Genomic DNA, 16,586 nt, shown 5'->3' on the forward strand with positions numbered 1-16,586 from the left:
GCCCATTAGTCCACACTCAATAACCCATAATGACAAGTTTTTATATGTAAATTTATTAAAAGTCAAAATCAGACATCTCATAGTATAAATATTCAGACCTTTAGTTTGGTACTTTGTGGACACACACCTGGATTTGGGCAGTTTGTCTCATTCTTCATAAAATATCATTAGGACAGCACTCAAATTATTAATGCTCAAATGATTTTCTTCCTTTCTGTTATTTCTATTGTGCACATTGACCCGAATCTGTTCAAGTTTATTGTGTGGAATTCAACACACACAGCTTATTACAGTTTAGTATATTGAACAGTGAGGAATGTGTGTGCATTACATCATGTATTTATAATAGGTGCAGGACAGCTGAGTACACAAAGTAAAAATAGTGGCTGCACATTGGACTTAAGCTTCCCAGGAAGTTATTGGACTGAAAAAGGGGATGTTTTGACCCAACTGGGTTTTCATCAAATAAGTATTAATAATAATAATAATAATAATAATAATAATAATAATAATAATAAACCATCCAACTTTTTTTTGTGTGTCTGACAGCAAGTCTTTCCTCAGCTTTATATACCTGGTTTCCTAAAAGGCACGTAAATGCTCTGTGTAGTGCTGAACCCCTGCAGAAGTCCTTGCAATAACTCACATAATATTTATGAATATATACAAGCCGATAAAACGTGTAATGTGTGCTAACTCCAGCTGAGTAATGATCAATACATTGCAAATGATTTTTACATCATATATTTATTCAACAGGTTGTGAGTGGGAATTTAAACTGTTGGCAGTGACTATCAAAACATTTACCCACACATGTAACCAGTCACAACAAATCTCCATCCTTGATCTGACATGAATGACAGCTTCAAACTTGACAAAAACAACAGCTAATGTACAAACGGGTGTCCAATCTGTAAATCTGACTACAGTATAACTTCTAGCTGGAGAACCTGAGCTGATGTGCACAGCTGTAAACCAGTTCTCCAGGCTGGTGTTTAGAACAAAACCAGACCTAAGAAAATACATATTCAGAATACAGTCCCAGACACCTGTGAAACTGAAGAGGTCCCGTAACACAGGACACGTTCATGACGCCCCTCAAGCTCAGCACATTTGATGCAAAAATGTTTTCAGATCACGAGTATAATTCAAGCAGACAGAAGATGAAGTATGAAACCAAAACAACATACATAATTCATTATAAACAGCCCTTTTCAACTCATCCCAATGAGCACAAGTCAAATGTGATTACTTGATGTTCTTTTGATACAAATGAATGTTTTTGGAATGAGTCACTTATCCACCGATGGGCTCGTTTAACTTTCTCCAGAGCGGCGGCTGACAGTCTTTAAACGAACCCCTGCAACCTGGTTCAGTCTGTCGGTTGGACTTTGCCACCGCGTGCACGGCAGATGATGTGATCTAGCCTATCAAACACAATCCGCCACAACATAGTGCAGACATAAATATTAAAAGAGGCACTATCATGGGCTTTCACTCGTTGCCTCGCTTAAGCTGATGTGGATACACGTGCGCGCGCATACACACAAATTAAGCTAATAACAATCAGAAGGCAGAAGAGCCGAGCGTCAGGTGTGCTATTCTTTGTACTCCAGAAACTGTTGCAATCGTTTCCGGTGCTCTGCAGACATCTGAACAGCACTGAGGATAAGAAGGAAAAACACCAAGAATTAGTTGGTTCATTTTATTAATATAGACACACACAAAAAAAAACAATGTTGAGATTTAAATCACTCCCAGCCTTACTTCAAGTGATCTCCAAAGGTGGTTGTTATCCTGTAAATGGCGGTCTTGAGTGTGGCCCTGAGAGCAAAGCGAAGTGTTTTGTAACTAGAGTCTCCCATGCTGCTTGTTGACCTGACAGGCTTACTGGAGGCGTGAGGCAGCTTGAAGTGTCGATCTACAGCCTGTAAACAAGGAGGACACACAACAGCTGTCAGTGTGCAACACATCTCAAAGTAAAAAAGAAAGAAAATTGTATACATTTTTTAATATATATATAAAATTTTCATGCAATGCTTATTTTTCTAAAACACAGATGACAGTTGACTTCAAGATCCATCTGCTAATTTGAATTAAATCAGTGTTTCTACAGTCTTATCAGTCTTACAGTACAATAAAACATAACAGCTTACCTCTTGTAAGACTAGCATGCAGCTGAGGATGCTGGGTAGTGCAGTCTGTACGACGCCAAACTGGTCTTCTGAGAACGAGGCTTCGACGAGGTAAGAGAGCCCTGTGTGGAGGATATTAAGAGCACACGGTGATGTACATGTTGGATCAAGAGGAAACAAGCCCCATACTGGATGAAAATAATGTCTAGCAGCTTGTCTTACCCTCTAAAGCCCAGATGTGAGCCTGGCTGTCTGCAAACAGAGCTTGACTGGAGGCTTCTGGGAGCTGCAAAAGAAAAACTGTTAGCCAGCAGTTCTTTGGTAAACAGACATACATTTACATTAGAGTGATGAATTAGGACATTGTTGGGACAAGTTTCTGTGAATTTACACTACGACATGCATGCGTGATTAATGGAAGATACACAAACATCAAACTAGTCTCTAGACAAAGTGCAGAGCATGAGGGATGTTTGATGATTGATCACAAAACATGAACTCTCAACATTTGACTAGTATGAAGAACTTTTTTAATCTGTACTAATATATTATAGTAGACAAGACATGTTATTCGACTCCTGAATTAAAGCTTTTAAGGTAATTAGGGAGGATCATTGTAACAATAGATGGATGGAAGAATCTACATTAGTAATGCCTGCACAGTTAAGCCCAAATCCAGGGATAAATTACTGATGCTGCAGTGTGAGGTTAGATTTGATCAAACCAAATGGAAATCTACAGTTTCAGATGAGAGCATGCAGGGAGCCCCTAACAGTGTCTAAGCATGCAACATGCCACACATCCTTACCTTGTTAAACAAATACATTATCAGCACCCGCTTTCCCAAGAAATGTTTAACCTGAATGGGACAAAGGTGTTAACTTATGAAGAAAATAAATGTAAACACAGATGAAGTCAATCAGGCTCCAGATTAAACACATATTCCTAGACATTGTTCAGCATTTGGTCCTGATTTTAGTGACTTTTAGTGACGACACAAGTATTTGGGGAGATTTAGCTGTGAATGAGGAAAGTGGAGCTTTGTCCATCTTCCCACCTGTGCACACCTGGCTGCTCACTGTGGAAAGTAGATGTGATTTTCTGCTTGTTGGATTAGGAAAATTACACAAATCAGATAATGCAGAACCCTCTATGTGACCTTTCTTCTGTTATCACAACACAACTAAACCTTAAGTATAAAAATGTATTTTAATGCTGGACAGGCTAACAAACACACTGTAGTGCTGCGTTGTAACAAGACTGAAGTACCTGTTCTTTTCTGTTCTGGAGGAACAGAGCCAGGAGACTTGGTTTGGAGGATTCCTGCTTGGGACTGAGAACTGAAGCAGGGGATGGAGGAGGACTGCCATTAGCCTGTGAATCTGCATCGAGACAGAGGCTCAGTCATTAATGTGAACCTTCAAAAAAGCTGGATTGACAGATGTGTGTACTTTTACATCTGGTGCTAGCAACAGCTGAACATCAGTTAAGTCATTTAAGTCTGAAATGTGTTGAAAATGACTACAGTAATTAGCAATAGCTCCACAGATTTGTTACTCATTGCAACAAGACCAGCATCACCGGAGTGAGAGGACAGAGTCACCGTTGCTTTGACACACACAGTATTTAAACATCTTTCTGACAACACTGTTATTAAAGTGTCAGTTTGATCGGAGTGACCCGTCATCTTCCAGCAGGCTCCTCTCACCTGTGGAGGTGGACCAGAGTTTTGGGGCTCTCCTCATGATGTGGGGGCTCTGCACGGAGCCGTGCCATGGTGAGCACTGTTCCACCGGAGCGGTGAGACGGCGCATGGCTGGAGAAGCGAAGGGGCTGTTCAGGTCAGGGGTGAACGGTGCTGTCAGAGGGCTCAGAGGGCCGCCAACGATGGAGCGGGAAAAGACAGAGGCCGGTGTTTTTATCAGTAAATTGGGCCTCGGACTCATGAGATCCTCTGTGCCTGAGGTTACTTAAAAAAAGAAGGAATACAAAACATAGGAGGATGATCATTAAACAACATTTACATTTTTTTTGTACACACTCCCACATAACTAGAGCTGGGTATCAGTACTCGATACCTTTCAAGTATCGACCGGTATAGATCGTTACCAAGTAGTATAAAATGCCTCCCATCAATCAATAGCTGCAGTCGATACTTTTTGCACACCGAGCTACAAAATATGACTATTTGTAAGGACCTGCTCAAAGCCAATCAACACGTGTTCACAAGTGTTCTTAGATTTAATGCCCACTTCCACAGCAGCAACCTGTCTATGGTGGTGAAGTTGTGGTGAATTTGAGTTAGCAAGCTAAGCAGTTCAGCAGCCAAGATGCCACCTAAACGCTCTAAAGTGTGGCTACACTACACACCTGTTACACTGGATAAAAGCAAGAGCACAAAATGTGTAATGGGTAACGAATAAAGTACTGAACTGGTATCAGTATCACTTTAAGGGTACTTGGATTGGTACTGGTATCAACCACTATCAACTGGTAATTAGTCCTCTCATCAACACTCACAACAAAAGTCAATTAAAGCATGTAGAATAGTTCCACACCCACAGCTACATAAACTACATCAACAATATATATTATCAGAACTTTAAAGACACACATCTGGTATGAAGCAATCTACCTGACGTCTCAGATGAAGTCTTCCTTTCACTTCCCGTAGACAGTGATTTTGCTCTGCCGTTGGTTTGTACAGTATCATGATAGGCTACGAGTCTCTGGGTGAGGTCAGCCAGCAGAGACAAACACTCCTTGCTGATGGCGTTCCAGTTATGAGGATGACCACCTGATGAAGACATACACGAAAAAGGTAAACACATTTAGCTTTAAGCGACTTAAAAAGTATCAAGTGACACTATGCAACAAGCAAAAACAGTATAAGCAAGGATCCTTGAACACACCTGGCTGACTCAGACTGAAGACCTCAGCGCGTCGTGATGGGGAATGTTGAGACAGCAGAGCCAAGTCCTGCAAGGCTAGAAACTAAAATTTGGAGGAAGACATGTCAAAATTTAAACATTTATCAAGAAGCAGAGGTAAGTTGAAAAGAAGCTCACTGGATGTTTTATCTACCTTCAGTATCACTGGTTGCTTGTCAGTAAGAACTTTTGGAAGACACTGGTGGGCAGCATCGGTAAAAGACGACTGGACAGGAAAACTGTACACCTGCAATCAACAGAAAATATATTAGATAACACATTACCTTTAAGTCAAGATCCTCAAACATGAATTCAACTGGTCATTTAAAATGATTATGAGAGATTGAACAAAGTCTGGTGCTCTTCAGCTCCATGCACATTCAAAGCAATGACAACACTGCCCCCTAGTGTCTCTAAATAATTGAAGGAGTAATTGTCTGTACCTTGAAATACAACACGCTACCTTTAAGCCAATTACAGACATGATTTGGCCTGCAGAGTAGATTATTGGAAACTGGGCTAAGAGTGCTATTTTATGGTGGTTGCCACATTAATCCTGCATTATGTAAGGTTTAAGCAGTCAAATTAGGGATTACTTCTAATTTAATCTAAAAAATGTTGACCCTGTAGTGAGAATTTACTGCAAATAGACGACCATATTTTGTAAAAGAAAATTCCTTCATCTAACTGTTTTGACTTTTGGAGGATTTAAAGGATTACATAAATGTACAGATTCACATACCTCAGTGACAAAGATCCTGAAGAGCAGCAGTGTGATGTACCATGTGAAGAGGAGGAAGGTGGCACTGATCCACAGGTGGTAGAACAGGGACAAGTCCAGCAGTCCAGTGACGGTGTCAAGAGGATGGACGGAGCTGGAGGGCGAGACGGTCATACACGTATGAAATCAATCAAGCACTGTGAGGAAGACATTTACAATTATGCTCATTTAGTCACATGTAACCCAGAAAACACACTGACCTGTTCAAATGGAGATCAAGTGTTTTACAGATCCATGCTCTCGGGATGTAACCTGTTAATATCAAAAGTATAATAAGCTTTTAGGAAGGCTGTGCAGACAAGGGAGTGATAAAAAGAAAGAAAAAATACAATAATTGACTAAATAACTAAATGTGTGTCTGAACTGAAGTCATTGCAAAGGCCCAATGTCTTCCTTAATCTAAAATATGTAATCTAGAAGTTGGACCAACTTTCTGACTACTTTACATTGATTTTCAATGTGCTTCTCTCTCTCTCTCTCTCCTCTTTATTTCTCCTTCTCTCCCTCTCTGAACACCAACCGGTCGAGGCAGATGGCCGCCAACGAGAGTAGAGTCTAGATCTTTTCTATGTGTAAAATGCCTTGAGATGACTTTTGTTGTGATTTGGTGCTATATAAATAAAGATTGATGATGTCTCTGGAGTTTTATTAATAAAGAGAAGTCACTTACCCAAAAATAAATACACTACAATGTAGTTCCTGATAGAGTAAAGTGCTTGAGTGGCACTGCACTTCACCACCAAAGGTAAGGATCCCTTAAAGCGAAGGTACTTGTATTGCTGAAAGAAATAATAGCGAGAGGTGAAGATCAGCACTAATATAAACAGCCATTCAAAAGGAAATTGCCCGTATTCATATATTTTCATTTTTCTAAAAAAACAAACATACACAGAGCTATAGAGTTAAGTCTTTGCATTACTATCAGATAAATAAACGAGTGACTTTCTATCACATACCTGAACAGCGTGGAAAGAAACGTAGTTCATGTTGTGGATCACACCCGACAGACTGTGAGAAAATCCCACAAAGGCTCCCGCCAGCAGAAGGATGAGGTGATACTCGTTCAGACACATCTGAGGGGAGCTGTCAGTGTTGAGAGCAAATTGAGACAATTAAGACAATTAGACGACTACTTCCATCTGGCAAGAGGTACAGAGCTATCCTCTGTCGTAGCAACACATTACGGAGCAGCTTCTTTCCTCAGATTAAAAGACCCTTCAATTCATTCTCAGCACTCCAATATAAAAAAATAGTTTCATTTTTATAACTTATTATTTAATTTCTGTTTTTGTGAGTAGCATGAGGGACTACAACCACATTTTGTTATACAAGCTGTAAAATCATAATAAGTGAATCTTGCAGCACATGTGTCGCAGCTGCTTACCCATCACTCTGTGTACAAGGGTAGCCGAGCGTCTCGTATCTGCCCCCGATGATGACGGCACAACACCCAGCCACGATTACTCCCATAATGCAGTGGGCCAAGGAGTTGACAAACTGATGAGGGTGGAGCAGCTGACCCAAAAGGGCAATTCTTGAGCATGCTATTGTTGGGATGACTGAAAGGAAACAAGGAAAAACAAAAAGACAAAGTTACAACATTTTGACATGTAGCCAAAATATCCATGTCCATAAACAAGAAGTATAATTTGGCACCATCTTAAACAATCATACTGACTCATGATTGTACTAAAACAGTGCAAAAACAACTAATTTAATCAAATCAGTGCCAATGAGTGCAGTTTCAAAAGCAGAATTCTCTTTTTCAAAGTTTCATATCATTAAAAATAATCTTTGGATCTACTAGTGGATCAAAATAAGTAATGCATTTTTTAACATTACGCTGGGCTGATTTTAAAACATGTATTAATTACTTCATTAATTAGAAAAAAAGATTGTTATCATGGTTCATTTTCAGCCCATGGTGTTGTCTTGTTAAAAATGTATCATATGCACTTTGTTTCCGATTGCTGTTGGCTAAGACATTTGATCTCCTGACTCAAGATCTCAGTCTGTCTCAGTGTTTGTTTTGCAGTATATAAACTAAAAGGAGCTGTCAAACAAAACATCCACGTAACCTTACAAGACAGCAGGACATCCTAAAAGTCAAAGTCAGATGTGAGTAAATAATAACATCCTGAAGGAGTTATTTCATCTACTTTTGCAGCCTTCTTTTAACTCCCTGCTCCTGCCACTCACCTGTATAATACTCGAGGTTCAGGAAGCCAACCATGAGGATCACTCCACACAGTAGGATAAGAGAGAGCATGGCACTTGCACTTCCTATGAGGGACAGGCATTCTGCAGGATAAAAGGCACGTACAGTCTGTTAGTTCACAGCAGGGAAACTGACTTAAAAGATCAAATGTCACAGTGAAGGCGGTGGCTGACCTGATATCGTCTGGATGGGGTGGAAAAGACTGAATCCGCCGAGGATCACAAATACAGATGTGGTGGGTGGCAACAGCAGGACAGCCCAAGCAATACTGGCCGCAGCTCTCCAACATATCACCTGGACAGTGCAGTCAATCATTATTATATCCATCATATTAACTAATCAATAGCTGATCAAATTAGATACAGAGTATGTTAGCTTACATTACTTTCAAAGGTTATAAAATAAAAAAGTATGTAAGATGGTTCCATCATTTCTCTTCTCTTTATAAAACCTGCTGCAATTTTGCTTAGTCCCAAATATCTGTGATGTAAACTTGAATGATGGGAAATGGAGAAACAGGCTTGACTGTAAGGAGTTTAAATTAGCCACGTTGGGTCATTTTTACCTTGATTAAATAAGATTTGAAGTTACATCTTCTCAGTAAGTAGCTTTTTCATTAAAACTAGAGCCAGACCATTATATAGGTCAGCTGATATTATCGGCTTACATTGACCTATATCACTGATATATTGGTGTATGTTGTCAAATATGAACAATATTCTTTTTAAGGTTATATCGGCCGTGTACATATATACATACATATTGTGTATATATAAGCTTATTGCCCAATACAAGTTTTTGACCATCTGTTCTTTCAGTGTGTTTATGCATTCATAACATATCTTAACATGGCCGTTTACAAAAGTCACTATTAATAATTTATTGGGCAAGTAAAATTAATAACAGACGTCACTTTATTTAATTGTGTTCATGTTTTATAAAGTCTAACCGCACAGCTATAGTTATTATTTTCGTTTTACTTGCTCCACTTTCCTTTTTTCCCCTACAGTAAATGTCAGATTTCTTCACATCTTTACTGTTGCTTTATTTGTTCTGTAACTTGTTTTATATGTGTGTTTATATCGCTTCATTTAAAAAAGAAAAAGTGCTAAGTTAGCATTTATAAATCAGGCTATTTCGGAGCTAGCGCGCTAACACCGGCGAGATACATTTACATGTTTTTATAAATGAAACACTGACTTTAAAAGAAGAAAGGACTCACCTTACGGACAAACCAGCAACTTTGTTCTGCTGAAAACATGTTGTTTAGACAAAAGAAGACCCAGCCGGTGATAATTTAGTCTTCTTGTCCCCTGATGTCAAAACTATTTTCCTCTGTTTCTCATATCGCGCCACATGCATTCAAAGGACCTCTGAAGGACCCCCACTGAAAGGTGTCCATCCTGCTGCCTGCTGCCAGAATATCACAATGATTTAATCTGAATTTTTTACAGTGAATTTGTGCAGGTGAAATTTATATGTAAACTCAAATTAAGTGGCTTTTTTATGGAGCCCCGTCTGGTTTAAAGACATAGGCTCATACATAATAGTTTTAAAAATATATATATATTGGATTACATTTGAATGATAAAGCACTATAATAACAACTTTGTCACTGCATTAAATTACACCAAAAGCAAAAACAAATCAAAATCAGCCATAAAAAAAATTGTATCTCATTGTACATTTTGTGTCATTTACAGATATATTTAAACATTACTCCATTAGGTTCTAATTATTTTTCAGTGTCTCTGCTTTATTTTTTCAGTCAATGGGTCAAAATCAGTTCTGAATCCCTTTAGTTTCATCATGCATGAAAGTTTTTTTGTCATGATGATAGCCATTTCCATAAGTTGCAAAACTACGTTTCTCCAAAACAGTCTTTTTGTCATTGTCTCGAGAGAACGACTTGGTCTCAAATGCATTGACTGGAAGCTTTTGGGATGAACCGATGGACATCTCTGTTTGAATTGCTCTGTGTACGAATGGTTTCTGTCCAGGTTTTTGGGTAATTGCAGGGAGGGCGAGCTGTTCCCTCTGGGCTTTCTTGTCTTCCCACAATTTTAGCAGACGACGTTGATTATTTGTCATGTCCTTGAGATTTTGCTGCAATGACTGCACTTGATCCTCTAAAAGTGTCTTAGAGGTAACTGTGTTTGCCAACTCAGAAGTCAAATCATCAATGGTCAGGCTCAGTTTCCCAGCTTTCTCCATCAGGGAACTGCACTCACGATCCTTTTCATACAAGTCATTGATTATGTCCTTTGTTGTCTTTCCGTTGAACTTTGGGCTGCACTCAAGTCCAAGCTCTGTGCGAAGAGTCTTCACTTGTTTCCTCAGGTCTTTGTTGTCCATGGTCAAGGTCTTCAGTTTCTGTTTCAGGGCCTCAGTTGAACGCATCCTCGACTCGTACTGTCTGAGTTTCTCTCTGAAAACACTTTCCCTGTGCATGGCATCATCTCTTTCCTTTCTGCACTTCTCCAAAAGTTTTAAGGTCTCAAATTTGGACACTTTTTCACCTTTGATATTTGTGGAGGCCATCCTGGGGGGGTAAGGTTTCCAAAACACCAAAAATTTATTAAATATTAAATATTACAAGGGCATTTTCCTTATAAAAATGTAATAACTTACAGGCTCTTTAAATAGTCCTTGAGTATTGTGTTGGTAAATCCTCTTGACAAGCACGAGCGGCCACCTGCACGCCTGAAACTGAGGCAGGTGACATTCCCTTTACGGGCTTATCTGTTTGACAGGCGGCTCCTGTGTAACTCAAAGCTGGGGCTAGAATGACCATTAATTAGGGCGCCACCATCCCTTTGACACAGTTTCAAGTGACACAATTTTCCCCCCCTCTATTTTGTTAATTAATCTAAAAACTTTGCCCGTGTTAATCCGTGGAAATATTAAAGAGAGACTTAAGAGGTGTCACCTGCGTGTATAAGGTACTGACTATGAGCTTTGGTGCAGAAAACAGGCTTTAAATAAGTAACATTTTCCACTGCAGGTGATCTGTGCATCCAAACAGTGACACAGTAGATTGTATCTGTTTGTTCAGGCCTCACACACACACACACACAAACACACACACACACACGACAGTTTAGATGGATGAGTTGGAAAAACAGTAGCAGCAGCCAAATGTCCACTTTTAAAGTTAGACGCTCTCTCTTTGAAATGTTGAAGATATACGTATTAGTTTCAATCTCTCCCTTAAATATTTAAAATCTCAAACCGTTGAAATGCACTGGCAGCCTTTAATGCTGTCGAAGGCTGACAGAAAAGGGTCACGTTGCCTACACGTGTGCATGGGACCTGGGGTGATTTAAGGTTGTAATGCCACATGCTTTAAGTGTATTCAGGGAATTATGTGAGCAAAAATAATTCAGTATTATTTGAAATATTATTCTGATGTAACAATCTCTAGCTATGTTGGGAAGTAAGGACACTATTATTACAGATGACAAAGATGCAATTTATTTTTCATAAATGACAAATTTCTATTCATAGTTTTAGTTTCAGGCAGTGTTTGGCATCGCCTTCCTTTATTATATTCATTAATAAATTCTTGATAAAACAATTAAAATGTTAACCCACCGAAATAGTATGTGAATAATCTAGAGTTTAATTTGTAAAAAAAAGAAATGACTAAAACTTGCTTTGGGTGGAATGTAAATGTATTACTACAGTGATGACATTGATCATTTACAGTAACTTTATTTTATTTCTGTCCCCAAGGAAACACTGAGAAATTACATATTCGATTCGATTATTATTATTATTATCAAATGCAGTTTGTCACTAAAAAAAAAAAAAATCATAAAAAAATAGTTATACAAGTTGTAAATCTCTTGGACATTTAGGATGGGTCTTTGGCATTAGTTAACACCATTTATGGTTAAATCACTTTAAAGAAAATACAAAAACTCACCCAAACCTGTAGATGTTTTACTGTTCATACAGAAATCCTGTATACAAAGTCTACTAGCCAAATCCCATTAAAACTTGCATATACATATATATATATAAAAAAATTACTTATACAAAATGAGTTTGATGCCACCAACATTACTGCACAGACTGGTTATCTTAATATTTTTTAACATAATCGCTATAAAGCAAAAAACTACCACACTACAGGAGCTCTCATGTGCTGAGTAACACCATACCCCATTTATCTTAAAAAAAAAAGAAGGTTCGAACCGTCCCCATAGAAATAACATACTCAGGTACTAGTGTTCATTTTCAAAAGGTCACGTAGTTGAACCGAGCGTGCATTGGGGTTTAAGGTCTTAAGCCAGAATGTCCAAGTGCAGGTGAAATCCAGACGACCCATGACTTCATCACCACAGCAACCCGATTCTCTCTAATAAGGCAACAGGAGAACCTGCAATTTAAAAAAAAATAACACTTGCTTTGGGAAGGAGAAATCATGTAAAGGAAGTCCGATGTCAGATGTTCAGCTCTAGCAGGTCAAAAAAAAAAAAGACGTGCACTCAGGCCAAAGCTGCTAAAATAGGCCAACAATATAGAGCTGCTACTAAGTCAGAAAATATAAAAATGAGAACCTATTAAGTGGGGAAATATGACTTAAATGGGTCAGGTTAGTGTATTTTTAATGTAATCATGGCTCAAAAAGATTCTTTACCTTTAGACAATGAAAGGCTTTCATGGCTTTATCGTTCCTTCGATCACCAGTAGTGCTGGTTCTGGTTTGCTGAAGAAATAGGCCTGAAAAACAAAACAAATAATGAAAAGCAGGTAAAAGAACCTGGCAAAAAGGAGCAATTACGGGATTAAGAGAAACTACTAATCAATCAAGAACTAAAGCCGGAGTGTCTGTGAGCAACTGTGCAGCAAATGCTCAGCGTTACAGGAGAGAATATAGCATTCCTGTCATGTATTCATCTTGGTCAGCCCCTCAGACGTGAGCCTACTTTGTAGACTAATTACATGAATGTGACCAGACATATGATACCCTCTTGGACCTGACAGGATTCCCATTAAGAAGTGCACTAACAGCCCCGTTCTCACACCAGTTAGCAAATGTGGTCACAGTTTCCGAGTCTACGAGGTGACACTTGACACTGATAAGGTAAAGTCATTTCCCAGAAACAGACATTAGGGGAGGGAGGGAGGGATGGACACGCACCAAATAGTGTAGTGTAATGTCATGTAATGTCTGTGATTGACACAAACAACATGGGTCACTGCTTGACTATGCTACTGAGGACAAATGAGAGAGAGAGAGTCAATCATTGTTGTTATCTACACCGAGATGGACATGCAGCTTGAATCTACCGGATTAGTGTAGATGTAGCTTGCCAAAAAAGCAGGTCAATGAGCACTGAGGATTGTATTTCACTAAAACACTTTTATTTTCCATATCTTTTGAAGTTTGATATTGATTCTCCCGGTAAAATGATATAAAAGCAGTATAATGATCATAGAAAGGCGTAATTACCTTGCATCCAACAGCAAGCAGGATGTTGAGCAGCGCTATGGCTGACATGATAGCTATGATAACTTTGGGGTGGTCATCTCTGACCGCAGGCCAGAAAGTCAGAACCAGGACCGAACCAGAGAGGCAGAGCGCCACCATGATGGAGCACCACCTCACCCACTCGTACGGGAAAATCCAAAGAACCTAGTTTGGGAAACAACAACAGTCCATTTTAAAATAAGTGTCTCATTTTATATATTCTATAAGACCCCAAAAAGCTTTAAAAGGGAGAAATAAGAAGACTGCAAATGTATTGGAGACACATCACATTACATCATAATTAAAGGCCAGCTCAATACACATGCATAGAAAATCCATCACACGTTTTAAATGTGTGTTTTAAAAAATGAAATGATATCTTTCTGATTAACTATTTTTTAGCTGTATTGAAAATGTATCACATCCGGACACCAATGAACATGGATACAATCTTGAATACAAAATGTGATAATACAGTGCTTATATTTGTTGTAAAATAGTACATTTTATGGAAATTCAATAGATAAAGCAGCATGTGAATGTCTGGTTTAGCTGAACTTACCTGCAAAACAAGTTATTTGACCTGTTTAATGACTTGATCTAATGCAACCAAAGACACTGAAAGAAAAGCCACCTGCATCCGGGTCAATGATGTGATGATGATGATTCTGGTGTCCATGTGGTTTATTTAAATTTAAAAGGGTTAAAATTTTTAAAAACATTTATCTATCATTCTTTGTTACACCATTTAACATTTTCAGGAGGATTCAGTCTTTCATTTTCATTTCAAATTTTAATAAACCTAATGCTGATATTTTTCTAGATATTTTTGAATTACTCATCTTGCCAACCCTTATTTGTCACTGATACATAGAGAGGTGTTGCAAACTCTCTGATCATATTACCCAATCCTACATTGTAACATATCATTCAGAACTGTGAATGTTGGGGTTAATTGTTATATCCTTTTTACAGACATTATATAAAACTCTAGGGCTTACCACTGCAGGTATGTAAATCGAGAGGGAATATCCGTAGACACAGACAATCTCCATAAAGGAATACGACACCAAGTTCATAATCTTGTTGTTTCTCCAGAGCAGAAACCCCCAAAGGGCAAGAGGCACCAGCCAAGCATAGCTGAAAATGGCTGTTGCAGCTATGGTCACTGAAATAAAATAAAAAAAGAGAAAAGAAACAAGTGAAATTTTACAGTTTTCTTTCACTCACATTTATCTTGAGCAAGAGAGCCACTTACCCTTTCGAAACTCTGGGGTATACTTATAGTTTGGTTTGCCCAAGTGCACCAGAAAGTTGGATATGTTTCCACTGATGGCAATGGCAAATACAAGCGTTGTGCAAATCCAGAATGGTCCTGAAAGCACACATAACAAGCAAGTTTAAGTGCTAATTAGGCTTCTACAGAGCAACTATTATTACAAATATTACATAAACTGAGCTACTTTAACACAAATTTAAGTTTAAAAAAATGTTCAACAACATCTGATTGGTATAAGGGCTTAAACTGTTGAAGTGCTAACCATAGAGATCAGGATTTCTACGCAGGTAGACATTAATAAAGTTCTTCCCAGGCCACGGCAGCACTGATCCAATGATTCTTTCCTTCACCTGAAAGAAATGTTAATAACCAATCATTATTTTCCAAGGCAATTCATATTACAAGACAAGTTGTTTTACTGTTTAAAAGTCTTCAAATGAAATAGTAAATATATTACATGATGTGTCTCGATGTCAAAAAACTTTTGGTAGTACTCAAACGTCCAGAAAGGCGCACTCTTCTTTTGCCCAGAGAGAAGCTGCAATTGAAAAAGATGGAGAACGACAACAAAATAATATTATTAAATTAAAATTTGCAGCAACAATATTTAATAACTCAAACAAATGTCTTATCCTGACCTCTGTCTTGTCATCATCATCATCGGCGAGTGGGTCCTCGTTATCACCATTGGGAATGAAACCAGCAGCTTTCCTCTGCTTCTCAGGGTTGATATTATCGTCCTCAATGCTTATGGTGGTGGCATCTCTATTGGCTTCCAACAGACTACCAGCTTCATCAAATTCTTATTACATGACAGAGAAATACAGAAAGTATTAACCACAAGTTTTGACTGAGAGAGAGTGAGTGTGTGTGTGTGTGTGTGAGAGAGTGAGAGAGAGAGAGAGAGAGAGAGAGAGAGAGAGAGAGAGAGCTGCATCTTTTTTTAAACACAGGAAGAGGAAGATGTCTGTTTGTAAGTGCCACATAGTACACAGTTTAATAAGGGCACCCACCTTGAAATTGAAAGGGATCCTTTGCTGACGCCATTCTTTACAAGGATCACTTCCAAAATAAACGAGTCTGACAGGGACTTATCAGCAATTTAATGTTGCACAAAAGCAACAATTTGTTCTTGAAAAGCTGTGAAAAAAAGAAAGAAAAGAAAAGAGAAAGGAAACATTATAATTTAAGAGCCTTCGTGAATATGTATACCTTCCTTGCATGTCATTACTGGTTTGTAAACTACAGACAATACACCTAAAGAGACAAGTGTAACAAGTTGGCTAACATTAGTAAGTTAACATAGTTAGCTCCACTTGACAGCTCATTAAAAACTTATAATAAAAGCTGTTATGTGTAACATCGGGTGCGTTAAAATCATCCTCGTCTGTACTTTAAATGTAACTCATAGTTCTGGTCATAGTCTTGAATAAATGCATAACTTACCGACTCACTTATCTTCCAGTAATCATTTCACTTCTCTCAGCTAAGTTAGCGTCGCTCGGAGCTGTACTTTGCTTCGCCATGTAAACAAGACTCCTTCCTGTCGTTTTCAAAGTAATGTTTTAATGTTTTATTTTATTTAAACTTTATCTACCATGTAATGATATGTTAACTGCAATGTTCACGGAAGTTCATGTACTTGAAAACGTTGCTACTATTTCAACGTGTTAGTGTTTTTAATCGGATGTTTAAACGAGAATCTATTAGTAGAGGACTTTTATTTTGACGTTAGCAAGCTGAGACCGGCGATTCCGTTAGACG

The 16,586-nt window shown here is 38.4% G+C and overlaps 3 protein-coding genes across 3 annotated transcripts; all 3 read right to left on the minus strand.

The window, feature by feature from the left end:
* Positions 1–737: 737 nt before the first annotated feature.
* ndc1 (NDC1 transmembrane nucleoporin) lies at positions 738–9,413 on the minus strand. The gene is made up of 18 exons (XM_053329804.1): positions 9,287–9,413; positions 8,238–8,358; positions 8,046–8,147; positions 7,231–7,405; positions 6,803–6,929; positions 6,517–6,625; positions 6,047–6,098; positions 5,808–5,940; positions 5,220–5,312; positions 5,048–5,129; positions 4,771–4,932; positions 3,844–4,104; positions 3,405–3,517; positions 2,944–2,994; positions 2,358–2,421; positions 2,157–2,257; positions 1,768–1,928; positions 738–1,662 (listed from the first exon to the last, which is right to left on the minus strand). The coding sequence occupies exons 1-18, from the start codon at positions 9,323–9,325 to the stop codon at positions 1,599–1,601; spliced, it is 2,010 nt and encodes a 669-aa protein (XP_053185779.1). The 5' UTR covers positions 9,326–9,413; the 3' UTR covers positions 738–1,598.
* Positions 9,414–9,846: 433 nt separating this feature from the next.
* zgc:113691 (uncharacterized protein LOC503529 homolog) lies at positions 9,847–10,605 on the minus strand. Its single transcript, XM_053330768.1, has one exon. It carries the CDS (start codon positions 10,603–10,605, stop codon positions 9,847–9,849), a length of 759 nt encoding a protein of 252 aa, XP_053186743.1.
* Positions 10,606–11,762: 1,157 nt separating this feature from the next.
* Positions 11,763–16,340, minus strand: yipf1 (Yip1 domain family, member 1). Its single transcript, XM_053329761.1, has 10 exons — positions 16,269–16,340; positions 15,836–15,962; positions 15,461–15,624; positions 15,280–15,360; positions 15,085–15,172; positions 14,802–14,918; positions 14,545–14,711; positions 13,526–13,708; positions 12,710–12,792; positions 11,763–12,448 (listed from the first exon to the last, which is right to left on the minus strand). The coding sequence occupies exons 2-9, from the start codon at positions 15,867–15,869 to the stop codon at positions 12,730–12,732; spliced, it is 897 nt and encodes a 298-aa protein (XP_053185736.1). The 5' UTR covers positions 15,870–15,962; positions 16,269–16,340; the 3' UTR covers positions 11,763–12,448; positions 12,710–12,729.
* Positions 16,341–16,586: the final 246 nt, after the last annotated feature.

Source organism: Scomber japonicus, chromosome 12 (genome assembly GCF_027409825.1).
Source record: "Scomber japonicus isolate fScoJap1 chromosome 12, fScoJap1.pri, whole genome shotgun sequence".
Taxonomy (NCBI): Eukaryota; Metazoa; Chordata; class Actinopteri; order Scombriformes; family Scombridae; genus Scomber; species Scomber japonicus.